General features: G+C 42.4%; 1 protein-coding gene and 1 non-coding gene across 4 annotated transcripts in view; one reads left to right on the plus strand and one right to left on the minus strand.

The window, feature by feature from the left end:
• Positions 1-26,394, plus strand: part of CCDC15 (coiled-coil domain containing 15) — a 102,536-nt gene that overhangs the window by 70,073 nt on the left and 6,069 nt on the right. For 2 of the 3 annotated variants that reach the window (XM_043579719.1, XM_043579722.1), the window contains 3 exons: positions 18,447-18,623; positions 18,828-18,976; positions 20,227-20,988. In XM_043579719.1, the coding sequence (XP_043435654.1) occupies positions 18,447-18,623; positions 18,828-18,976; positions 20,227-20,348 (448 nt within the window). In that variant the 3' untranslated portion in view covers positions 20,349-20,988. Of the gene's footprint in view, positions 1-18,446; positions 18,624-18,827; positions 18,977-20,226; positions 20,989-26,394 lie in introns of those variants that run through there. The other variant, XM_043579720.1, reaches the window with a different exon arrangement.
• Positions 7,548-7,632, minus strand: TRNAQ-UUG. The gene has a single exon. It is a non-coding gene; the product is annotated as a tRNA-Gln (tRNA).

Here is a 26,394-nt window from a genome sequence, read left to right on the forward strand (position 1 = left end):
CAGTTCAAACCTGTGTTGTTCAGGGGTTGGCTGTGTATGTATATGGAGAGAAAGTGATAAAGCAGATGTGACGAGATGAGAACTGGTGAATCTAGGTGAATAGTACACATGCTCATTGTATTATTCCTTCAGGTTTTCTGTGGGTTTGAAGCTGTCCAGAGGAAAAAGTTGGGGGCAAAGGTATAGTTTGGACTCTCACCGTCAGCTCCACCATGAAGATGGCTCTCCACCACACTTGCCAGAAGAGGTCCCTAAAATCCTAGGGCTTTGCAAGAGGGAAGCAGCTGGATTACTAGGAACTGCTTTTCTAGCAGCTTCCCAGTGTGGCTGGATTCAGAGCCAGCTGATTGGGGGATGTCAGGCCACAAAGGGTGGATAGATTCAGTTTGTCTGATACTGAGATAAAAATAGGCCCTATATCTTAGATAGCCCTGCTAAGGTGCCTCCATGGATATGAGTAATGGTCAGACCCAAGGGATCAACCAGGGCTTCGAAAGCTAGACAACTGGAAAACCTGGAGCACCATGCCAAAGGTTCTTTTCCTGAATTGCCTTTTCCTACTGAGATGAGAGAATACAAAATGAAGCAGTGCTCAGAAGTTTGCTACCATCCCAGTGGGAGCAGCCACCACTCAGGCCTGAGCGGAAGTCTGTGGTGCTGGGCACTGTCAGCACCTGGCTGGCTGGTCTGCACAGGGTTTGCTCTGGTGGGCCATGCGGGTCCAAGTCACTGACCTCGGACCGAGAGCACCTGGGGTAAGTCCTGATCCCACACTTGTAAGCTGTGAGGCTGATTCCCATTATTCTTGTTCACAAAAAACCAGTTTTCTTCTCTCCTGCCTGCCTTCTTGATGGGCTACAAAAACTGAAAACAAACCACGAAAGGGCCTTTCAACTCCTAAAGGCCAGTGAGATATCTGTTATTATTACTTTGTAGGCACAAAACAATTAGTTTTGCAACTCAGCTAGATGGTTTTTAGGCCTTGAGTATATTTTTATTACGAGGTTGTGTGAGTGAAGTCCTTGAAACCTCTGAGGAAGCAGGATTGAGATACCTTGAGATGCTCATTTTCTCCTGAGCAAACAGAGAATGGCAGAGGATGATGCCCTTGTGATAGGCCTTAACCGATGAAATAGATCCCCACAGGCAAGTGGTGACACACTCACACTGTCCAGAATGTCAGCGTCCTGGCTGAGCCAGCGCTGGCAGCTCTCTGTCAGAGTGCTGCAAAAGAGGGAAGCAGGACCTCCACTCAGTCCAGGATGTCAGCCCATCGGCCTTGGCATCTCAGGGGCAGCAGAGCAGAACTGGCAGAGTGGGACGGGAGCAATGCCTTTGGTTAGTCTTCAGGAGGAGGGGGTTGAGTTGGCAGGTATATGCTACAGAGAAAGACTTCACTCAGTGCCAGGGAGAACTTTCATGTGGCCTGTCCAAGCTGCAGTGGTTGCACAGAGCTCCCCATACTCTGACTCAGCTCCATCACCCCTCCTTGAAGAGCAGCTGGGGAAGATGCGCCATTGACCAGAGAGTTGGATCAGATGATATGCTAGGTCTCTTCCAACCTTAACAATATGAGCCACTTTTATCTAGCAGTGAATCTGAATTAATCCATGCTCTGCTTCCTAGCCATGTGATCTTGGACATGTTTATCAGGTTTCTGAGCCTTCATTTTCTTAGCTATAAAATGAGATTATCAACATCTACTCTGCTTATCTCACAAGGTTGTTTTAAGGCTCAGCAGAAATAAGCAGTGATTCCTGGTGAAATCATAAATGTTCTCACGTGACTCTCAGTACTCTGCACACAGTGCCAGGCTGACCAAGTGAGTGCCTGGACTGGCTGTCCCATGGTTCAGAGCAAGGATCACATGTGCTCAAGGGGTCAGCACTAAATCAGATTTCACTAGCCATCCTCCCTCTGTGGTTACCCCTTTGGCCATTTTTGTCTTCTTTATCCCTGTATCGGCTCTTCCCTTCTTTCTTTCCCTTATATTCATTCATCTAGTACTTTCCAAGAGGTTATTATGTCCCAGACATCTGCTGGGCCAGGGGGAGCATGTAAATTATTGCCAGTCCTGCAGATGTGGTGCAGGGAGAATACAGAGAAGGAATGAGGTCAGCAGTGCTCTTAGAGAGGTTTGTGCTGTGGGCTCAAGGGGTGGCAGTCTTTGGCAGGGCAAGGCTGGAGGAAGGGAGGCTAGACAGGGGAAGTGTCACGAGGAATATGACATTTGGGCCTGTATTTGAAGAACAGATGTTGATTTTCCAAATGGAGAAGGCGAAGGGAGGGCATGAACAAAGTGCACGTGGATGTGAGTGTTAAAGCCCCATGGGCTTTGCTTCTCTGCCCCCATCCTTAACCAGCTCCTCTCCTCTGGTCAGCTCCCGCACGTAGCTTCTTTCGAAGCAAAAAGACTTGAAAACTAAAGATGGTTTTTGGAAATACTGCTTGCTCATTGAGGGCTCTAAAATATTACTATGAAATAAAGACAGTAATTCTCAACCCTGGCTATGTACCAGAATCACCTGTGGTTTGTTTTTGGTGTTGTTTTAATTCAGATTTCGTGGCTCCACCTTTCATGTATTCTGATTTAGTAAGTTTGGGGCAGGACTGCTGAAATTGATATGATCTGCTTTTACACATTCGGAGGTAGAAATATTGTCACATGATCTTTGTTTTTCCAGTTCTCACTAAAAACTGCACGTGTTTTATTGCAGGAAGCTCAGTATCACCTAGTAAAGATTCTCATCTAGCTTCAGTTCTCTGATAAGCCTAAAGGCTTAGAAGTTCTAAAAAAGTGATGGAACTGCTGTGGGTGGGGTTAGCCCAGCTTCTGTTCCCAGAGGGGATAGAATGGACGATGAGCCCTTCACTACTTATCTTCCCTGTGCCTCAATTTTCTCATCTGTGAAATGGAAACTAAAACAGTTCCCACCTCATAAGATAGTGGTGAAGACTAAAAGAGCACAGAGAACGTCATAGCACATAGTAAGTGCTCAGTAAATAATGGCTGTCGTCATGGGGGCGTCAAAGCCTACCTGGTGATTACTGGTGTGGGCTCTGGAGCCAGACTGCCCTGGCTCCCAGCCTGGTGGCTACTCTCTGTATAACCTCCACAGCTCAGTTTCCTTCTCTTTACAATAGGGCTGGTCATGACTCCCTCACAGAACTGTTATTAAATGTGATTAAATGAATGAATAAGTGCAAGGCACTGAGGTCATTGCTGCGCAAATAGCACCAGAGAAATATTAGCATTTATCATTACTTCTGCTGTGACCTCTCACTGCCTTACAGCGTAACTGTTGGGCCCTCGTCCTACCTTGTCGTCAGCTAGTGCTTTCCCGCTGCTCCTAGCAGCCTTTCAGGCCCAGCTGTGGCCCTTTGAGAAGGGACCACCACCTCCCCCTTTGCTACCCATAGCCCACTGTACCCTGACTTGGTCTCCTAATACAGCAGTTCATGTACGCAGGCTCCTGCCAGGATGCCAGCCGGCCCTGCAGTGCTGAGTCAGGACTAGTCCCAGCTCCTGTAGCTGGTGGAGCCAAAACCTCCATTCTCCCACCTTCTTCCCCACAGAGATCTACCCTGGGGTCCACAGCATTTCTGTGGCCATCTTGGAACCTAAAGGGTCTGGGCACGGCCCTGTCCCCAGCGAAAGTAGTCTTTTATTTTTTATTTTTTTATTTTATTTTTTTATTTTATTTTATTTTTTAAATTTTTTTTTTTAATTTTTTTTTTCAATGTTTATTTATTTTTGGAACAGAGAGAGACAGAGCACGAATGGGGGAGGGGCAGAGAGAGAGGGAGACACAGAATCGGAAACAGGCTCCAGGCTCTGAGCCATCAGCCCAGAGCCCGACGCGGGGCTCGAACTCAAGGACCGCGAGATCGTGACCTGGCTGAAGTCGGACGCTTAACCGACTGCGCCACCCAGGCGCCCCGAAAGTAGTCTTTTAAAGGACGTTAGGGTAATTCCTGGGGTCCCCACATCCTACTTTGTTCAAAAGGCTGCTTGCCCTTTGGTGCCACGTGATTGACCCTCATTAAGGATATTGCCCGAGATAACCAGGTGCTGACACACACTCTTCTGGTGGAACCATTGTTGGGGATTTTAAGGCGCTGTTTTGCTTCTTAGAGAAGGTGAAACCCACACATCTAATCTCTGCTTGGAATCTGTGTTATGTATAATTTAAAAAATTTTTTAAGTTTATTTGTTTTGAGAGAGAGAGTACATGCACGTGCGTGCATGAGTAGGGCAGGGGCAGGCAGAGAGGGAGAGAGAGAATCCCAAGCAGGTTCCATACAGCACAGAGCCCGACATGAGGCTCAAACTCACAAACTGTGAGATCATGACCTAAGCCCAAGCTGATGCTTAACCAAGTGAGCCACCCAGGTGCCCCTGTATTATGTGTAATTTTCTTAAACCCAATGCCTGATTCTAATATTCAGCCAAGGTAGAGAATCACTGAGACAAGAAGACTGAGATGTAATGGTTGGTAAAAGTCACCTCTACAAGTTGGGAGGCAGGCTTATTTCCTGGAGGCTGCCATCCCTCGGAATATTTTGATCTAGAGTATTGGAGCTAAGTCTGTCCTTCAAGATCAGCTGACTCAGTGATTCCCTCTCCAGTGTGCAGCAGAATCACTGAGGTGGTCTGCTTATCATACAGATTCTTAAGTCTTGCTGATTCAATAAGTCTGGGAGTCCCAAATCCTAGTGAGATGCCCTAGTGGGAAGGGACCCGTGGGGAGGGTGTGGACAGAGTGGGCAGAAGGTTGCCCTTATAGTTAGCCTAAGCAGGGAGTTGTACGAGACCGGGGAGGTATCCTGGGTAGGTGGTTCTCATCAGAAGGTGGAAACATAGTGCAGCTCTCAAAGTTAAATCTCAAATCTCTTGTCAAATACTGTATGCCCTGTGTGGCTAGCAGGACATATTTGCAGATGGAAGAAAATGTATGTCCAAAGTAGGAATCCCTATATCAGAACTCTCCATGGGAGCGAGGTGAACCCCTGGGGATGCAGGCTGGGGAGACAGCTGCTGCTGGTGGGCAGCAGGGAAAGGCTTGGGCCCTGATCACCTCATGGCTCCTTTCTGTCACTGGTGACCACATGAGCCCAGGGGCAAATGTTCTTCCCATCAACACCTTCTCACGTGCTGCTGCCACCACTGGCTTCATTTCCCAAATGTCCAAGGATGTGAGGCCGAGCAAGCCTGAATGAGGTCAGCAGGAGCTCTCTGGAATTTTTGAGAAGTTGTATAAGGCAAATGCCTGATCACACCTTGAATTCTTTGTGTGAAACCTTTAGCTCTGACCTTTCATGTCACCTTTGCCCCCGGCTCACTGCACATGGTTTTGTTTTTCAAGCAGTGCTCATTGTGAGAGGTAAAAGAATAGGTAAAAGGAAGTCAGTAATTGCAGAATTAAACCAGGCTCAAATGCTACGGCCTCCAAAGCCCACACCTCAGGAGTCACTCCCACTTCTCTGCATTCTGGCAGTGACCCTAATGTGTCTCCTGACCCCCAAAGGACTCACTTAGTGACAAAGAACTCAAGTCATGGGACAAGAGCCTCTGGGGTATCACCATTTCCAGTATAATGTCAGAAGACGGCCAACAAAAGTCCTTTGCTCACATGGTCATGTTTTCAAACCTCTGACTGCTTCTCAACTTTCCCTGGCCTCCTATTGGGCTAATATTTGGGAGCTGAAACAATAGCTTTACTGAAGCAATGGTGGGCAGTTCCTGGAAAGTCATGTGAATGTCTGAATTGAACCAATTTGTCAAAGACCATTTTCTGTTCATTCCTCACCTTCCTCACATCCCATGGTGAGGTAGAGTCCCCAGAGCACGATAATCCTTTCCTGAGATACAATGTAGAGGCTCCTAAGAAAATGAACAAAAGAGAGGCTAATTTTGGCTCTTCTGGGACTAAAGAAAAGAAAAACAGACAGGCAGGTCAGGTCCAGCTCAAGGAGGCCAGGGTAGGCCTTGTTTTGTAGTGCCAGGGTATCTGCTCAGATCACCAGGGGATTTGGAGAACAATGCAAGGGGGTGGGGGGGGGGGTGGAATGGAAACAGAGCCTTGGCCCTCCCTGGCTGTAGTGACCAAAGCCTTATCCAGGCTCTGGAGAGTTCACTAAAATGACTGTCTGTGGCTTCAGACTTGAATTTTGTTTTAATGGTAAACTCCTTACCACTCCTTCCCATCTAAATTATGAATGAATTAAGATTCAGGAATTTCCTACAGACCCAGCAGTGGCTCAGGCTCTGCAGGGCTCTGTGAAGCCCTGAAAGTTGTAGGCTAATGTTGGTATGCAGCAGCACTTTTTTCTAGGGTGAGGTCCTTGGCTTTCCTCGGATTCCCAAAGGCATCTGCCGTCCAAAACCGTGCACCTCCAGGAGGAGAGTCTATCTCCCTCCTCTAGTCCCCGCCAGGCACAGCTTCTGCCCTTTATGGCAGTGCTGGTCGGGTTTCAGTGTGCAGTAGCTTTAGCTGGGTATGATGGTAAAATACAGATTCTGATTCAGTAGGTCTGGGTGGGGCTCACAAGTCTGCATTTCTAACAAACTCAAGGTGATAAGCAGCTCAAGCTGCTGTTCCCAGGATTACACTCTCAAGTGGCAAAGCTTGATGGCAAGCAATGATTCTCTCACCCCAAGCCTGGATCACGGCCATAGGCTCTTACGTGGTCTCTAGTTCACTGTGCCCGTGGCCACTGGAGTGATCTCAGTGCACAATTCTGATCTTGTTCTTCCCCCACCTTTGCCCTTCTGTGGCCTCCCTCCCCAGCCTCTTTGTTCAGTAAAGTCACCTCAGAATCCATAAGCAAAACATTACATGATTTGTCTTCATCCTGTCTTTTCCCCCGGTGTGCCGCTCTATGAGCAATTAGTTCCGTTCATGCAGGACTACGGAAGATCAAGGACTGAGGGCAGGGGGCTGCGAATCAGATCAGTGTCTGAGCCCTGTTCCTGCCACTTACTAGCTTTGTGACCATCTGAAATCCAGTTTTTTCATACGCAGAATGGGAATAAAAATACCTACCTCATGGGAGTATCATGAGGAGCAAATGAGACATTGTATGTAAAGCATTCAGCACGGTACCCACTCATAGCCACTGCTCAGTAAGCAGTAGCTGTTGTGACTTAATCATAATATGCCCTAGAATTTCCGTTTGTCACATGATTTCCTGGTTGGATTGTTCTCCCAGTTCCCCTTTTCGGCCTGCATCAGATGCCACCCCCTCCTCAAATCCTTCCTGATCCCCCTTCCTCAGTCACCATGCAGTCTTTGACCTCCCTTGTAACATTGCGGGTGATTTCTTTCTATACTCTGCCTACAATGCCCAGCATGGTTTGGGGGCACGTATTAATAGCTGTCACTAAAAAGTTTTATGAAACTGGGTTGTGTTCTTATTTATTTTTTTTTTAATTTTTTAATGTTTATTTTTGAGAGAGAGACAGACAGAGCATGAGCCGGGGAGGGGCAGAGAGAGAAGGAGACACAGATCCAAAGCAGGCTTCAGGCTCCAAGCTGTCGGCACAGAGCCCGACGCGGGGCTCGAATCCGCGAGCCATGAGATCATGACCTGAGCCAAAGTCAGACGCTCAACCAACTGAGCCACCCAGGCACCCCTATGTTCTTATTTCTTTTTGTCGTGTGTGTATTGTACATACTTGTAATCCCTACTTCTTAACCACGATGGATATATATGTATTCTCCTTGGAGAGATTTGTTTGGTTATTTCTTTTTCACTTCCAACTAATTTAATCCTCCGTAATATCTATAAATTCTGCCCTGACAAGTTGCAGATCTCAAGAGGGTATGAGATTAGCATGGGCATTACCTTATATTGAAGTCACTTCACTCCACAAATGTTTTTATGGGCATCTTCCATGGACCAGACACAATAAATGACAGTAGCGAAGATCATCACATTTGCTCGGCAGCAATACAGTGTGTAGCTTTCCTTATGGAGGCTCTGGCTCCAGGACAGCTTCTGCCATCCAGGAGAGGACAGGGTCTGTGCTGAGGCCTCCCTCTGTAAGCCCCATTGTGTGCCCTCAGGGAACCCATAAATACCAGGGATGTTCTGCTGTAGACCCAGACAAGGATCCCTTGAAGCTATTTCCCAACTCTGAAGTGGTTTGGGCAAAATATTCTACTTCTCTGAAAAATCAGTCCTTTTGAGTATTTGTACTTTTATCCCAGCCTCAATTCCCTAATAATGAAGGCCCTCACCCAAGTAGACTCTAGGGCGTACGTCAGTGAGACTGGTCTTTGTCACAGCCCTCGGAGGTAGAGTGGGGTTCTAGATCCCTATTTTTAAGTTGAGGTGGCAAAAGCTCAGAGGAAGTAAGGAATAGACCAAGGTCTTGTGGCAAGCAAATCCAACACTCGAAACCTGAATGCAGACCTGCCGACTGCAGGTCTAGCGATTCTTTCTGTTGTGACTGAATCTTGGGTCTCTTAGCCAGGAAAAGATGAAGCAGGATAGCAAAACCACCCCTCTGCTATATACTTTCAGTGCATTTCCTGAAGCTGGGAGGGCACCAGTGAGGGGACAGCTGGGGGAGATGTGGAGCTGGAGGGAGGGTGGCCCTTCTACCATGTCAGCAGGAGAGGAAGCTTGAACATAGAAGATCCCTGGCCTTCCTCCTTGACTCTGACCTCACGGACTGCAGTGGGCCTCGCAGAACTTTCTGGTCTGTTGGGAAAGGAAATGGCCTCCACCATGTGGGCCTAGGCAGGGAGGCAGCCAACAGGCATCCCCCTCAGAAGACAGGTGAGCTGAAGTGGGCGGATTTTCTTGTCATATGTGACTTTCTGTGGCTGCTTCCCATCAATTTTCCCTTTTAGCAAAGCTAAAATTTAAATTAGGCATCTTGTGTCCAGCTTGATAGTAGCACCCGTGATTCATGAGATTGCCAAGGGGAAAGGTGACTCTCAGAAAGTCAGTGTGTGATCCAACTGCCCTCCCACTCTGGAGGTGTCTCTCCATTGCTACCTTCAGGATGCGGGATAATTTTCATTGAGACAATCCACGAGTTTCCATAGGTGGGGGAGATAGAGATTCCAGAAGTCACTTCTAGGTACTTTTCAGGGATTGGGGTTCACAAGCTTTAAGGTCCACTTCCAGCCCTGCTTCTAACTAATAAGAGTGTTTGGGCCAGTGCCTGGACCTGAGCCTCTCTGCTGAGAGCTGTAAATCATGATGGGTTAAGTGATTTCAGCTTTGATGCACATCTGCATCACCCAGGGAGCTTTTTAAACTATACCTAAGCGGGGGCCCTGCCCTCAGATCTTTATTCAGTTGGTCTGGGTGAGGCAGGGGACTGATATTTTTTACAAGGTCCCCCAGGTGATCAATAAAGGTGAAGAAACGGGATGGGTTAATCTCTGAGCTCTTCTGGAGACCTGTGGGGGAGAACTCATGTCCATCTGGTCCACATTCCACAGTTCACCATGTGGCCGTTCCAGCCTTTAAACTCAAGGCCATGAAAGACCAGAAAGCACTGTACAGAGGGCCACTGGCCAAGTCCCTTATTTTAAAGTGGCAGGGGAGAATGCTCCTAGGGAGCAGTGTGTTCCAGGCACACAGGAAGGCAGGGCAAGCAGTTTGTCCAGGCATTTGGCCCCCAAGTCTGTGGTCCTGTCTTAATGCCACACAGCTCTGAAGGAAGCCCAGGAAATTGCTGGAGAGCAAGGTAACACTTTTGCCCTGTTTCCCCAGTAAGCCTTTCACCTAGTCGTGCTTTGGAGTCTGGTGAATACTTACTCATTCCTTCTGCACTGAACTACATATCCAAACTCCAGAGAAGCAGATTCTTCTTATCCACAGATGAAGAAACTACAGGTGGAAAGATTGAGACTTGCCCTGGTCACACAGCACGATAATAACAAAGGCTGTGTAATGGAAACAGAAGCCCTTGTTTTTCCTGGAGGAAAATCCCTTCCTTTTCACCTTGACTTAGCTGTTCAGAAGCAGCAGGTCTCCGAGTTAGCAAGCTCTGCTGAGAAGTGGGGCAATCCTGTTGAGGTGCTTCTGCCCCAGAAGAAGAGAGAGCACCTTCTAGGTGAAGCTTCTCTAGCGGGGCCACTGTGCTTCTGGCACCTCAGTATCTCTCACATGTTTACCCTTTCCCTTTCCCGTCCTGTCCACTGGTTTTCCCTGCCCTTCTATTCAGGACGAGCTGTCTAGGCTGTTCTAAGCCACATCATTCCACCTGGAAAGGCAAAAGGGCAGGAAAGCTCCCACCAGGGCATGTAGGAGGTGGTGAGGAGGAAGAATGTTAGGCCTTCCGTTCTCCTGTGGGTCAGCAAAATAGCTGGCGAGGTAGGTGCTCCAGCATGAAACCATAGTGGAAACTCCTGCTGGCTCCTGCAAAGTTTTACGTGTCACCACACATCCATATTTATGGCTCCTTACAAAGAATGAAAAGACTATTTTCATGCAAATCTACTATGTTAATGTAGATTTCTTTCTAGCTTTGCTCAATGGAGAATCATTTCTGAGGTCCTGCTGTTGTTTCACTCCCCCTTCCCACTCAGCTCTAAATTCATTAGCAGCCACAGAAAATGTGCTTCCAGAAAATGTGCATCCCATAGACATGTGTCAAGCAGAGAGTTTGTCCAGCCCAGCAAAGCGGCTTTGTGTGGCTTTGGTTTGAAGGTCCCAGCTGATGCTTCCCTTTTGGGAAATTACAAACTCTCCACCTATGGAAGGTTAATGGATTGGGCTAATGAAAAATCTGTTAGAGCAAGCACAGCATCTATAGACCCCATGGCTAGAATAGCCAAGACAGTGGACCAGCTCAGTTAGGCTTGGGCCTCTGCCAGCTGCCTGACCTTCAGCATTCTGTCAGTACTGCTCTGGTCTGGCTTTAACTGACCTCTGTCATGCCAGGTGTGGCCACCAGCCTCCAAGCTGGCCCCTAGTGACCCAGTTCTCTTGGTATTCACCCCTTACACAATGAAGAGGGCTGGTCCTGTGACCCATAGGATATTGTAGACTGCTGGTGTGTGGCTCCCCAGGTGAGATGATTAACAAAATTGCAGCTTCCACGTTGGGCCCTTTGAATTGCTCACTCTGGGAAGTGAGACCTCCTGTTGTGAGGACATCCAGGCAACACTGTGGAGATCATGTCAGGAGGAACCAACTTCCAACATGAACTTGCCAGGCACATGAATGAGTCATGTCCGGAAATGGATCTTCCAGTGTCAGTTAAGCCTTTAGATGTTTCTAGCTCCTCAGCATTTGAGTCTGAGCTGAGGCCCCAGATATCATAGAACAGAGATAAGCTGTCCCCACTGTGACTTGTCTACATTCATGACTCACAAAAATAATGGGATAAGTCTTTATTGTTGTTTTCTGCCATTAAGTTGTAGGGGTGATTTGTAATGCAGTAATAGATGACTCCAGCCTAATTGTGTATGGATATGAGCCATTATAAAATTGTATCTGCAAAATGAATCCCACTTTATAAAGCAATCGTTCAAAGGTGGATTCTTCTATACCTACACTCTAAATTGTATTCATGTAGTCAAGTATTCATAATAGAGGTGGGTTCTCCACCTACAAATACCAAGAAAGGCTCAAATACACCTTGCTGATGGAGGGGAAATGCAAAGTCCCCTAAAAGAGCCCTCACTTGAAGAAGCAGTCAACACGCTTAACTCCTCTCACCAAACCTGTCTTTAGCCCCTGGGAATCTGACTTTAGTTTCTACCACTTGTTTGGAATCATCTTCTCTCCAGTCATCAGGAGCCTCCTCATCTATAACTCCAGGAGTCTAAGTTCTGATTCTCCTGTAACTTCTTGATAGATCTCCTCTTTGATTTTCTTGATACCTTTGTTCCTCAGTGGTCCACCTACTGCTTCCTCTATTTTACTGGCAAATCTTCCCCTGAAGCCCCTTTTCATTCTGGCCTTCTCTCAAGAATTCTTCCAGACTGAAGAGAAATGGACTGCTTCATGAAGGAGTGAGCTTCCTGTCCCTGTAGGCTTTAGTAGATACAGGGTGACCATCTAGCAGGGATGTTCTGAGAGGGATTCTAGAAGTGGTCTCTGAACCACTAATCAGCAATATAAATTCTGTAATTTTTGAAAGGCTTAGGTACCAAGATACCTTTAAGAATATTGAAGGGACGCCCGGTGGCTTCAGTTGGTTAAGCATCCAACATTGGCTCAGGTCGTGATCTCGTGGCTTGTGAGCCTGGAGCCTGCTTCAGATTTCGTGTCTGCCTCTCTCTCTGCCCCTCCCCTGCTCATGTTCTGCCTTTCTCCCAAAAATAAATAAACGTTAAAAATAAAAAGAATATTGGAACCAGGACAGTTATAATCCCAGAATTCAAACTCATTATAGAGAGTTGGAGCTGGTTAGGTTCTTTGAAATAATCTACATGGTCTCATTCACTAAAATTTCAACTCTCTCTGTAGAGATGACTCCCATTGTTTTCTCATGACTAGAACTATTTTCCAAAAACTAGTCCCAAGTTCCCTCCAGGAACCTGTACATCTACCCCTGGGTGTAGCCCATGCCTTTCAAACTCAGGCTGGGTAAGTCAGATGCACTGTCTTCTTCTCCAAATCTATTTGTCCTCTTCACTTATCTCAAGCACACTATCCTCTGGTTGAGTCATCTTCTCTCTCTTTCCCCTGTCCTCCAAATCTATATTTTATCAGTTGCTAAGACTTATTCATTCTTTCTCCTTAATGTCCTTCTCATTCTTTCCCTCTGTATTAGTTAGGGTTCTCCAGAGAAACAGAACCAAAAATGGGTGTGTGTGTGTGTGTGTGTGTGTGTGTGTGTGTGTGGTATACATATGATTTATTGTAAGGATTTGGCTCACATTATTACTGAGACTGACAAGTCCCAAGATCTGCAAGCTGGAGATGCAGGAGAATCAATGGTTTAGTTGTAGTCAGAACCAGGATTGCTGATGATATAGTTGCCATTCAAAGGCTGGCAGGCTTGGGGTGCCTGGCTGACTCAGTTGGTAGAGCATGCAGCTCTTGATCTCAGGGTCGTGAGTTCGAGCCCCACGATGGGTGTAGAGATTACTTTAAATAAATAAACTTAAAACACACACACACAAAGCTGGTAGGCTCAATATCCAGGAAAAGCCAGTATTTCAGTTTTAGTGTAAAGGCAGGATGTGACTAATGTCTTAGCTCAAAGCATCCAGGGTCAGGAGGAGTTCCCTCTTACTATTGGGAGGGTCAGCCTTTTTTGTTCTATTTAGTCCTTCAACTGATTGGACAAGGCCCACCTACATTAGAGAAGGCAGTCTGTTTTATATAGTCTACTGATTTATTTTTTTATCAACTTTTTTTTTTTTTTTTTTTTTTGGACAGAGAGAGACAGAGCATGAACGGGGGAGGGGCAGAGAGAGAGGGAGACACAGAATCGGAAACAGGCTCCAGGCTCCGAGCCATCAGCCCAGAGCCTGACGCGGGGCTCGAACTCACGGACCGCGAGATCGTGACCTGGCTGAAGTCGGACGCTTCACCGACTGCGCCACCCAGGCGCCCCTGTAGTCTACTGATTGATTGATTGATTGATTGATTGATTGATTTTTTCAATGTTTTTTATTTATTTTTGGGACAGAGAGAAACAGAGCATGAACGGGGGAGGGGCAGAGAGAGAGGGAGACACAGAATTGGAAGCAGGCTCCAGGCTCTGAGCCATCAGCCCAGAGCCCGACGCGGGGCTCGAACTCACGGACCGCGAGATCGTGACCTGGCTGAAGTCGGACGCTTAACCGACTGCGCCACCCAGGCGCCCCATGTAGTCTACTGATTTAAATGTTAATCTCATCCAAAAACATCTTCACAGAGGTCCCCTGAATAATGTGCACCCCATGGTCTGTGAAATCAAGTTGATGCATAAAATTAACCATCAGACCCTGCTACCCATCCCCATAGCCTCTGCCCTGATTTGGGCCTATATTAATTTGCTACCCCTGCCAGCACTCTTAGTTTCTCAAACTATAACTAGACTCAAGTCCCAGCAGTCCCCAAGTAAGATACAAAGTATGACCTATGAGGAGATACATTACACTCCAAAAAGAATTTATATGTATAGAAATCTAGAGAATACATGTAGAATAGGTCATAAAAGGATAGGATCATAGTGGATGGAATATCAAGTTGGATCAGGCAGAATTTATTGGTCTGTGCCCACTCAGCAGAGACTCCAAATTCAGTCTTTTAGATTGAGGGGTTAGAAGAGTCTTTAATATGTTGGTTAGTTGACTAAACCATGGACCCAAAGGTGGCCTATACGAAATGAAGTTAAATGCCAGAACCTCTTTGGCATATTGTAGAGGAAAGTACCCGAAAGCTTAGAGAGATTGGTACGTTAGAATGAACTTACCATGTAAGACCTGTTCACCAGCTCTGGGAGGGTCAAGAGGACACACCTTTCACCACCACTGTGAAAAACTTGTGAGGGGAGCCTCAGCATTCTTGAAGAGTTCTGTAGTCACCCTTCTCTGTAGGTCAAACATTACAGTAGGAACTGCAACCACCAAATTGGGATTCCTGATGCAATGAGGATAATGGGACTCTGGAATGGCAGGTACTTAATCAACAAGAAAAGAGGGATGTGGTTACTGTAATTGGATAACTGAGCCAAAGCAATAATCACAATAGTCTGACTCATAGAGACCTATGGCATTTGGATAATAGATCATGGTTCCTTTGTGGAAGACTGAGAGAAAGATTAACAGTATAAAATTCTGGCATTGTAGCAGGGTCCTTCCTCAAGGAAACCTGGACTCCACTTCAAGAGGTTCTTGGTCTATAAGTTGGCTCAAGTCTGAGAATCGATTGAAGGGCCATTATGACTCTGTTTTGGTCATCTAAGATATATTACTGTTCACTCAACCTAAACTCTTATGCTTATAGAGGCAGGAATCCATGCTGATCCATGGGCTGTGCTCAGTTATTTGGCTGGATGGTCTCAGGGGACTTGAAAGGAACATTATTGGAAAGTTGGTGACAAGGAGATCTGGGGAAGAGGTAAATGTATAGTTCTCTCCAGGCAAAAGATATGAAAATATTTATCTTCCATGTTAATGCTCACCGAAGGGTAACCTCACCATTTAGTCAGTCAGTCAGTCAGTCAGTCAGTCAGTTGTCAGTCAATAATTCACTCACTCACTCATCACCAAGGCATGATCCCATAATCGTACGACCTTTGAACAAAATAGGAGTTAGGGGCAGCAACATGCTACACTGTCAAAAACCCACATGTAACTTTTGACTCTCCCAAAACTTAACTACTAGTAGCTTATTGTTGCCTGAAAGCCTTCACAATAACATAAACGGTTAACACGTATTTTATATGGTATATATATCTAAAGTAGAGAAAAGAAAATGTTATTAAGGAAATCATAAGAAATAAAAAATACATTTACAGTACTGTACTGTAAAAAAAATCCATATCAAAGTGGACCCATGCAGTTGAAACTAGTGTTGTTCAAGGCCAACTGGGCATATTCTTTGTGTCTGTTCAGGTCTTTGGCACATTTTTAAATCAGGTTTGTTTTCTTACTGTTGAGTTTTAAGAGTTCTTTGTATATTTTGGTTCATGGTCTTTTATCAGATATCTTTTGCAAATATTTTCTCCCAGCCTGTGGCTTGACTTCTCATTCTTTTGACAGTGCCTTTTGCAGAGCAGAAGTTTCTGACTTTAATGGAGCCAGCTTATCAGTTATTTCTTTAATGGATCGTGTCTTTGGTATTGTATCTGAAAAATCATTACCATATCCAAGATCATATAGATTTTCTCCTAAGTTATCTTCTAGGAGCTTTGTAGTCCTGTGTTTTATATTTAATTCTATGAGTTAATTTTGTGACGAGTGTAAGTTCTACGTCTAGATTGAGTTTTTGCATATGGATATTCAGTTGTTCCCACACCATTTGTTGAAGAGACTGTCTTTGTGCCATTGCATTGCTTTGCTTCTTTGTCAGAGATCAAGTGACTCTATTTAGATGGGTCTATTTCTGGGCTCTGTGTTGTGTCGATTGTTCTAATTGTTCTTCTACCAATACCACACTGTCTTGATTACTGTACCTTTATAATAAGTCTTGAAGTTGAATAGTGTCTGTCTTCCAACTTTGTTTTTCTCCTTTGATATTATGTTGGCTATTCTGGGAATTTTGCCTTTTCCATATAAAGTTTAGAATCAGTTTGTCAATATCTATAAAATAACTTGCTGGGAATTTTATTGGGATTTCATTGAATCTATAGATCAGGTTGGGAAGAACATAGACTGTCATGTCATCTGGAAACAAAGATGTTTTATTTTCCTTCCCAATCTCTATATCTTTTATTTCCCTTTCTTGTCTTATTGCATTAGCTAAGACTTTTAGTACCATGTTGAAAAGGAGTGGTGAGAGGAGACAGTCTTGCTTTGTTCCTGATCCTCGTGGGTAAGTGTTTAGTTTCTCACCATTGAGTATGATGTTAGCTGTAGGTTTTTTTGGTAGAGTCTTTATCAAGATTAGGATGTTCCTTTTATTTCTAGTTTACCAAGAGTATCATCATAAATGGTGTTGGATTTTGTCAAATGCTTTTTCTGCATTTATTTATAGGGTCATGTGATTTTTCTTATTTAGTCTTTTGATGTGATACATGACATTAATTGATTTTTTTTCATGTCGAACCAGCCTTGCATTCCTGGGATAAATCACACTTGGTCTTGGCATCTAATTCTTTTTATACATTGTTAGTTTTGATGTGCTAACAGTTTTGAAGATTTTTGTCTCTGTGATCATGAAAAATATTGGTCTTTAGTTGTCTTTTCCTGTAATATCTTTGTCTGGTTTTGGTATTAGGGTAATGCTGGCATCATAGGATGAGTTAAGAAATATTTTTTTCTGCTTCTGTTCTCTGAAAAAGGTTGTAGAGAATTGGTATAATTTCTTCTGTGATTGGTGAACCCATGTGGGCTTGGTGTTTTTGGTTTTGAAATGTTATTAATTATTGATTCCATTAGATCTAGGCTTGTTCTCCAGTGCATTTTTCATCTCAGAAATTGTAGTTTTCATCTTGAGAAGTTTGATTTGTCCTTTTTTATATCCTAACTTTTGAACATATAAAATATAGTCATAATAACTAACGTTTTTCTGGCTAATTCTAATAACTCAGTGCTAAGTTGGTTTTAATTGGTTATTCTCTTAATTATGAGTATATTTAGGAAAACATAAGCTTCTTTTAAAACATAAACATGCTTCTTTGCATGCCAGGTAATCTTTAATTAGGTGTCAAACATTGTAAATTTTGCCTTGTTGGTTGCTGAATATCTTTGTATTCATATACATTTTTCTGAGCTTTGTTCTGGGATGTAGTTAAATTACTTTAGAGCTTTGCTTTTATAATTTATTAGATTGTGTCTGGATCAGTGCTCAGTTTGGGACTAATCGTTATTCCCCACTGTGGAGGTAAGATCTTCCTGAAAACTCTACCCAGTGCCCTGTGCATTATGAGTTTTTCATGTCTGAGTGGCAGGAACAGGCACTGTTCCCAGCTCTGTGTGAGCACAAGGCACTCTCCCTTGTTAGTCATTCTGATGATTCTGTCCCTAACCTCAGGTTCTCTCTTCCAACATGTGCACAGTACTCTGCTGTGTATTAGAAGGAGACCTTTGTAGATCTCTGGGTTTTCTCCTCTCTGGTATTCTGTCTTACGAACTCTAGTTGCCTTTGTGTCCCTGGACTGTGAGCTGTATCTTCTCAACTCAGTCCACCAGGCTCTACCTCAACACTCCCACCCCTGTGCCACTGCCTGGCGACTTTGAAGGCTTGGGCAGTTAAAGGGCTCACTTCATTTGTTTGCCATTTGTCAAGAATCACTGTTTCTCAGTGCCTGATGTTGAGAGCCATAAAAGTCATTGTTTTTGGATTTTGTCTGGTTGATTGTTTGGTTTATTTATCTATCTATTTATTTGGCTGTTTAAGGAAAGAATGCTTTTGTAATTGGATTCTTACAGAAAAACTTTTTTTTTTAAGTTTATTTATTTTGAGAGAGAAGAGTGAGGGAGGGGCCTAGAGGGAGGGAGGGAGCGAGAGAATCCCAAGCAGGCTCCTCACTGTCAGTGCAGAGCCGAGTGTGGGTCTTGAATTCACAAACCTGTGAGATCATGACCTGAGCTGAAATCAAGAAGCAGTGTCTTAACCGACTAAGCCACCCAGGCACCCCCAGAAACACTTTTTTATTTGTAACCAATGGTCATTGCCACTTGAGAGGTTACATATTTATGTGAGCTATAAGATAAACTCAAATCAGCCAGCAGGAATTTTTGAGGCTATTCTAGGGGTGCTAAACTGATTTCCTGACTCCCTTGTTTCTGGGAATTCTTTGAATTATTTGGTTCTAGTAGCTAGTCCTAAATAATGATTTTATGAAATTCCTAACCATGTTATTTTATTCTCAGAATTAAAAAAAAGAAAGAGCAGCAACGTTACGCTGAGGAGCAGAGGATACTAAGAATGAACTTCCATGAAGAGCCATGTTCAGGAGAGAAGATGAGTGAGAAAATAGCCCAGCTACAGCTTGAGGAAGTAAAAGGAGCCAGAGAAAAACAACAACAGAGAGAAAAGGAATGCCAAAGGTATTTTGAAAAGTTCTGCATAAAGTCCTGGCTCTAGCGGAATAGCACTGTATTTCCTCCCGTGCTATTTCCCAGTACAAGAGGAAGAGTTGAGGCATGGAGATGTGAAATAATTTTACTAGTGAAAGCTGGTGAAATAAGGGCTCATGCTCATTCTCTTCCTAGTGGTTCACTTTGCCTGATCTTACTGTTATCTTTATATAGATATACGGAAGCTCTAAGAGCCCAGATCCAGGAGAAAATGCAGCTGTATAATATTACTTTACCTCCACTATGCTGTTGTGGTCCTGATTTTTGGGATGCGCATCCTGATACCTGTGCCAACAATTGTATTTTCTATAAAAACCCTAGAGGTAAGCTTCTTAAAGGAATGGTTGGGGCCTGGTGGCAATGAAACAAACAAACAAACAAACAAACAAACAAACCAACAAACAATGTAGTGGTTGTAGTAATTTAACATTCATTGGTTGTTTACTAGATATCAGTGACTGTTATAACTCCTTTACAAAGCAACTCTTGAGACAATAAAAATAATTATAGTGAGTTAAAATCCTTTTTGAGATCTGTTACTTTCTTGTCTCCATTTATGCTGAGGAAATATTTCCATTCCACTGTAGGGAGACTTGGATTCCAGGTCCTCCTGTGAATGAAGAAATGAGAGCTTGTGTTTTAGGGCCATCGAAGTTAGGCCTCTGTCCAGTTACATTCCCTACTGCCCAAATACTTTAATGTTATTTAACATAGACTTATTACCATCTGTATCCACATTAGACTGCCACTTCTGCCAGGTGACACTGAGGAAAATGAGGACCAGTATCAGCTCTATATTCAGGAATCCCAGCTAGAGAAAAACAGAGTCCTTATTATTGTCACCAATGTTTCTGTTTCCTGGCTGTCCTTAAATATATTTATTTATTACATAGGGTAGAGATTGTGTAGGCTTCATGTGCATACCAAAAATACCGCCAGTATTTGTATTCCCCCTGCCCTGTCTGTGTGATACAAGCTCCTAATCAATTCTGTGAGTTAAATTTTAAAAACACAAATCTTATCATGCCATTCGTCTATTTCTAAAACCTCTGGGGTTCACCATTACAGTACGAAATGCATGCCATATTTAGCATATTTTCTCTCTGGCCCCAGGTGACACTCCAGCCTTATCAGACTTGCTACTTCCAGTACACATCACTTTCTTTTATACCTTTTGTGCCATCTATTTTTCTGCCCTGAAAGCCGCCTTTCCTTTACTCTTATTAATCCTCCTAGACCATCTTAAATGTTACTACTTCTGGAAATCTTTTCCCTCTTCCCGGATGTGTTTTCATTCATTCTGAAATTCATTATGTGACAACATTTTGTATATGCCTCTGGTTTGAAAGTACTACCCTGAAACTTAATTATCTCTGTGTCCATCCTCTTCATTATCTTTTCTGTCCTCACAGAGTGCTTGGCATGTACTAAGTACTCGATAAATATGTATTCAATGAATAGGCAAAGTTAATACCTATGAGACTTAGTAGAGAAGCAGTACTAATGGGAAGGAAGTGGGGAGAGTAGTGGAGAATCTGACTGACTTCATCACCGTGCAAATCTTTATTTGCAGCATATACCCGGGCACTACATTCGGTCATCAACTCCTGTGATATCCCTGTGGGGAACTCAGCTCTTCGAGTCGCCATGCATAATTTGGTTTCTGCACACAGACGGACTTTGAAAAATGTGTAATGAGAATCTGAATCCAACTGTTAGTATTTCAGTCTTCATTTAAAACCAACCCTGAGAGATTATTTAGGAAAAACTGATAAAGTGTATAAGATATGTAATCTAGAAAGACTGTCCCACGTAACAACCGTCTCTATAATTAGATCATTACCATTGTTTCAGTCTGTGCTTGGGGCTGAAATTGAAAGCTGGCTTCCAAGCTTGTGTTTTTGCCATGAACTGTGCGGAGTCTCTTGTTTTTAAAAAATGATCAGTTAGACCAGTAAGGTTTTTTTACTTAGCTCTGCTCCGATCAGAAGAGATCATGAGAAATCATTGAGATTATCTCATTTATTGCCTTTTTAAAACTGTTTCTTTGAGTCTTGACAAAACTGGAAATGTCTAGATAAAACAGAAAAGATGATGAAATGGGTTTCTGAGCATCAGTGGCCATCTACATTCCTGTTAGCTGTTCTAGTTGTATATAGCGATTAGAGATGAGAAGAATCTGAATTTGATGCACATTTTGTTTTCCTCAAGATTTTTCTCTCCTGGCTTTTAAACTTATTGCCTCTTTCCCCATTCAGTGCCATTGGCCATAGTACTTTATAATTTTATAATTTTGTACTGTAAAAACAAGGTAAATAAACCCTCTGTCTTTTGAGCTTCTTCTATGTGAAATAATTGTGAGTGACATTTCAAAAAGTAAATCTGAAGTCAAAGTGAGTAAAGGTCCTGCCTTATTTCCCTATCTTTTAAAAATCTGAAGAATGGCGTATCTACAGAGCAGATGAAGTAAAAATTTCTATAGTTAGTGTGAATTTGTTATTTCATCACTGATTTCCTGACACAAAATATGAAAAGGTTTAGTATTGAATTAAAGGTACTGAGAATTTCTTTTTCCAACTTTCTCTAATGATCAGTGTTGAAGAAGCACATAGGTTACATCTCAAAAAACGCCTAAACATCAAGCCAGGTCATCAAAAATAAGGGTCAAAATTACCTGTATGACAAGATTGACTGGTTATTTAACCAGATTAATAATCCAGTTCAGTCAAAATCTTTAAGTATTTGTATCCATGATTCAGCCTTTACGAGTTGTATTTCTAACAGTTTTATTGAGATATAATTCATATACTATGTGATTAACTCATTTGAAATGTGCAGTTCAGTGGTTTTTAGTATATTCTAGGATTGTGCAAGTGTCACCACTGTCAAATTTTAGAATAGTTTCGTCATTCTAAAGAGATGCCCCCATAATCCAACAATCCCACTACTGAGTATGTATCTGAAATAATTGGAAGCAGGATCTCGAACAGATATTTGCATACCCATGTTCATGGCAGTATGACTCACAGTGGCCAAGAAGTGGAAGCAACCCAAGAAGTGTCTGTCGACAGATGAATGGATAAGCAAAATGTGGTCTATACATACAATGAATATTATTCAACCTTAAAAAGGAAAGAAGTACTACCACATGATATAATATGGATGAGCCCTACGAACATGCTGAGTGAAGTAAACCAGTCACAAAAAGCAAAACGCAGTATGATTCCACTTATATGAGGAACTTAGTCAAATTCATAAAGACAGAAACTAGAATAGTATTGCTGGGGTCTGGGGGGAGGAAGAAATGCAAAGTTGTTGAATGCGTAGGGTTTTGGTTTTACAATATGAAAAAGTATTGGAGATCTATTTTACAACAGTGTGAATCTACTTAACATGACTGAACACAGCGTGTACACGCTTAAAAACAATCACAATGGTAAACTTTAGATTATGTGCAGTTTTTTGTTTGTTTGTTTTTGTTTTTTTACCACAGTTAAAAATTTTAGGAAGGAAAATTCCATCCCATTAGCAGTCACTTCCCATTCCCTCCTCCCTCAGCCCTCAGCAATCACCAACCTGCTTTCTGTCTCTATAGATAGATTTATGTGTTCCGGACTTTTCATAAGAATGGAATCATACAATATATAATTTCTGTGTCTGGAGTCTTTGTTTAGTATAATTTCTTTTCTTTTCTTTTTTTTTTTGATGTTTCTTTATTTGTGAGAGACAGCAGGAGTGAGGGAGGGGCAGAGAGCGAGAGAGGGAGGCACAGAACCTGAAGAAGGCTCCAGGCTCTGAGCTGTCAGCACTGTCAGCACAGGGCTTGACGCGGGGCTCGAACTCACGAACCGTGAGATCATGACCTGAGCCAAAGTCAGACGCTCAACAGACAGAGCCACCCAGGCGCCCCATGTTTAGTATAATGTTTTTAAGATTTTTTCCATGTTTTAGCATGTATCAGTATAATACTTCATTGCATTTTGTTGCCCAGTAATATTCCACTCTATGGATACCACATTTTATTTTACGCATTCATCACTTGAACATTTCGGCTCTTTCTCCTAATTGGCTATTATGAATAACGCTGCTATGAACATTTGCTTACAGATTTTTCTGTGGACATATGTTTTCATTTCTCTCGGGTGTATACCTAGGAATGAATACGCTGGGTCACATGGTAGCTCTATGTTGAATGTTTTGAGGAATTGAAAACCGTTTTCCAAAGTGGCTATACCATTTTATATTTCTACCTATGGTGATAAGGGTTCAGATTTCTTCACATTTACCAACATGTGTCATTATCTGTCTCTGATTATAGCCATCCCACTGGGTGTGAAGTGGTATCTCACAGTGGTTTTAATTTGCATTTTCCTGGTGGCTAATAATGTTGAGCATCTCACGTGCTTATCAGCCATTTGTATATCTTCTTTGGAAAACTATCTTTTTAGATCCTTTGCCCATTTGTACTTGGGTTATTTATCTTTTGATTATTGAGTTATGAGTGTTAGTATATTCGCTATATAGGTCTCTTCTCAGACATATGATTAGTGAAGGTTTTCTCCCATTCTGGAGATTTTTTTTTTTTACTTTCTTGATGATTTTCTTTGCCACACAGAAGTTTTTAATTTTGATGAACTCAAATTCATCTAAACTTTTTCTTTTGTTTTTCTTTTGTTTCTTTAACCGATACCTAATCCAAGGTCACAAAGATTTATTCCTGTGTGTTCTAATAAGAGTTTTATCATTTTAGTTCTTACATTTAGGTCTGTGATCTATTGTTTTTCTTTTTATAAGTTTATTTATTTTGATAGAGGGAGTGAGCAGGGGAGAGGCAGAGAGAGAGGGCGAGAGAGAGTTCCAAGCAGCCTCCACACTGTCAGCATGGAGCCCGATGGCAGGGCTTGGACTCAGAAACCGTGAGTTCATGACTTGAGCTGAAACCAAGGGTTAGATGTTCAACCAACTGAGCCACCTAGGCGCCCCAGTCTGTGATCTATTTTGAGTTAATTTTTGTGCAGGTGTTAGACCTGGGTCCAACTTCACTTTTTTGAACGAGGATATCCAGTTGTCCTAGCTCCATTTGTTCAAAAAAATTATCATTTGTGCTGTTGAATTGATATGACATTCTTGTCAAAAATTAGTGGACCATTAAGGTAGGGGTTTATTTCTGAACTGAGTTCTATTCCATTAATCTATATGTTTATCATTATACCAGTACAATCTGTCTTGATTAATGTAGCTTTCTAGTATGTTATGAAGTTGGGAAGTGGAAGTCTTCCAACTTTGTTCTTCTTTTTCAAGATTGGTTTGCTATTCTGAGTCGCTTGCATTTTTCATATGAATTTTAAGATTACCTCCTGCAAAAAAAGCTAGCTGAGATTTTTTTTAATAGGGATTGCATTGAATCTATAGGTCACTTTTGGAGCAATTCCTTGTGATTCATGAACACAAGATATCTTTACATTCATTTAAGTCTTTTTTAACTTCTTTCAACAATGTTCTGTAGTTTTTAGGGCATAAAATTTGTACTTACTTTGTTAAATTTATTCCAAAGTATCTTATTCTTTTTGATGCTATTTTCAATAGAATTATTTTCTTAATTTTATTTGCAGATTGTTCATTGCAAGTGTATAGTAATGTAATTGATTTTTTGTATATTATTCTTGTGTTCTGCAACCTTCCTGAACTCTTTTTTACTTTTAGTGGTTTTGGGGGGGTTTCTTGGGATTTTTTAATATATAAGATCTTCTCATTTGCAAACAGAGATAGTTTTGCTTTTTTCCTCTCTGATCTGGATGCCTTTTATTTCTTTTTCTTGCCTAATTGCCCTGGGTAGAACATCCAGTACCATGTTGAATAGGAATGACGAGTGGACATCCTTGTCTTGTTTCTAATCTTAGGGGGAAAACATTTGGTCTTTCATCATTATGTGTGATGTTTGCTGTGAGTTTTAATAAAAGCTTTTAATAAAGGGTCCCTGAATTCCCTTTATTAGTTTGAGGAAGTTACCTTTTGTTACTAGTTTGTTGAGTGTTTTTATCCTGAAAAAGTATTTAATTTTGTGAAATGTTTTTCTGCATCTATTAGGATTATTGTGTGTTTTTTGTCTTTTTTTTTTCTACTTAATAAAATGTATTACAATAATTGGTTTTCAGATGTCAGACCAACCTTTTACTTCTAGGATAAGTTGTATTAGTTCTTACCTATTTGGTCTTGTACTACAAGGTTTTTGCTTGTTCATTCTAGTTTCTTTTTTCTTTTTTTTTTTAGTTTGGTTATCTGAGATAGGTGAATTGATGTGTCCAACACCAAGTTCACAGTGAAATGATAATGGGATTAAATCTTGCATAGGATTAAGCAACTTTCCAGTCTTCTTCCTCTAGGTTCAGTCTATGAACATAAATCTCCCCTGAGCAGGAATATGTTTTTGTGTTGTAATTTGGCCATATATAAACAGTGTTAATGATTTATTTCTGTGGGGTTAGAGAATGCTGGGATAGCTAGCAGCTACCAAGGAGGAAGCCTGAGTCTCATAACCCTTACTGATGGTAGTGTGGCAAATCCTGTTTAAATTGGATGAATGTACTTTGAAAAGAAGCTTGGAATCTAAGAGTTTGCTAATTTATAAGTTTGTGAACTCATGGTTGGATGGACAAATTCTACAAGGTTTCTAAATGAGAAGGACCTATAAAAATGAAGAGACCTGGATGTAAGAAGTGAGCCTAAGTGAGATAGATTTTGATTTCTGGGAGGGGAGGGGGGGGTATTAAGTTTGGACCCACTAATTCAAATAGGGTAGGTGGCAGACATTTCAAATAAACAACTGAGTAAGAATGAACTTTCTTAGATAATTATTTCTTTATTCTCCTCAAATTTCTTCTAGGTTTTCCCTCATACTTACCAGGTGGTGACAATGCTTCCTGTATCTCTGGAAAAACAAGCTGTCAAAGGGAGGTTCCCCAAGTTCCCACCATCCTACCTACCTACCTGCCTACCTACCTGTGTATCTTAGTTCTTAATATGGATAAACTTTTATTCTATCTTAGGCCTGCTCTGACTTGTGGCTAGATCGAGTTCCCTTCCACCTACTTAAGGAAACAATGCCTCAGCATTTCTCTGCCTTGTCTTCTGCATCATAATTTCCTCCTCACTCCTAGTCCTCCTAGCAGTATATAAAGCTGCTGTGATTTCTTCCGTCTTTAAAACCAACCAGAGAGAAGAAAACCTATCTTTCTTCGCCCTGCCTTCCCCATTACCTACCACCAGCCTTCTCTGTTTCTCTTTCTGACAAAACTCCTTGAGTTGTCTCTACCTCCTCCTCCTGTTCTCACATTCTCTCTTGAATGCATTCTAGCAAGACATTTGCCTTCATCTCTCCAATGAAGATGCTTTTTTCAGAGTCACCGATGACTTCCATATTGTTAAATCCAATGGTCATTCATTCTCATACTTCCTCTTGACCTTTCAACAGAATTAAACTTTTTTTTTGAAGTTTCTTATCACCTGGCTTCTACAACACCAAAGCTTTTGATTTTTCTTTCAACTCGACTGGTTATTTCTTCTTCATTTCTTTTTGCTGTGTTTTCCTCATCTTTGAATATTAGGGTGTCACAGGGCTCAGTCCCTGGACTTCTTTTTTACCTACACTTACTCTTCTGGTGATCTCTTTTAGTCTGATGGTTTTTTAAAAAAGTTTTTTTTAATGTTTATTTATTTTTGAGAGAGAGAGACCGAGCACGAC

Source organism: Prionailurus bengalensis, chromosome D1, assembly GCF_016509475.1.
Source record: "Prionailurus bengalensis isolate Pbe53 chromosome D1, Fcat_Pben_1.1_paternal_pri, whole genome shotgun sequence".
In the NCBI taxonomy this organism is placed as follows: domain Eukaryota; kingdom Metazoa; phylum Chordata; class Mammalia; order Carnivora; family Felidae; genus Prionailurus; species Prionailurus bengalensis.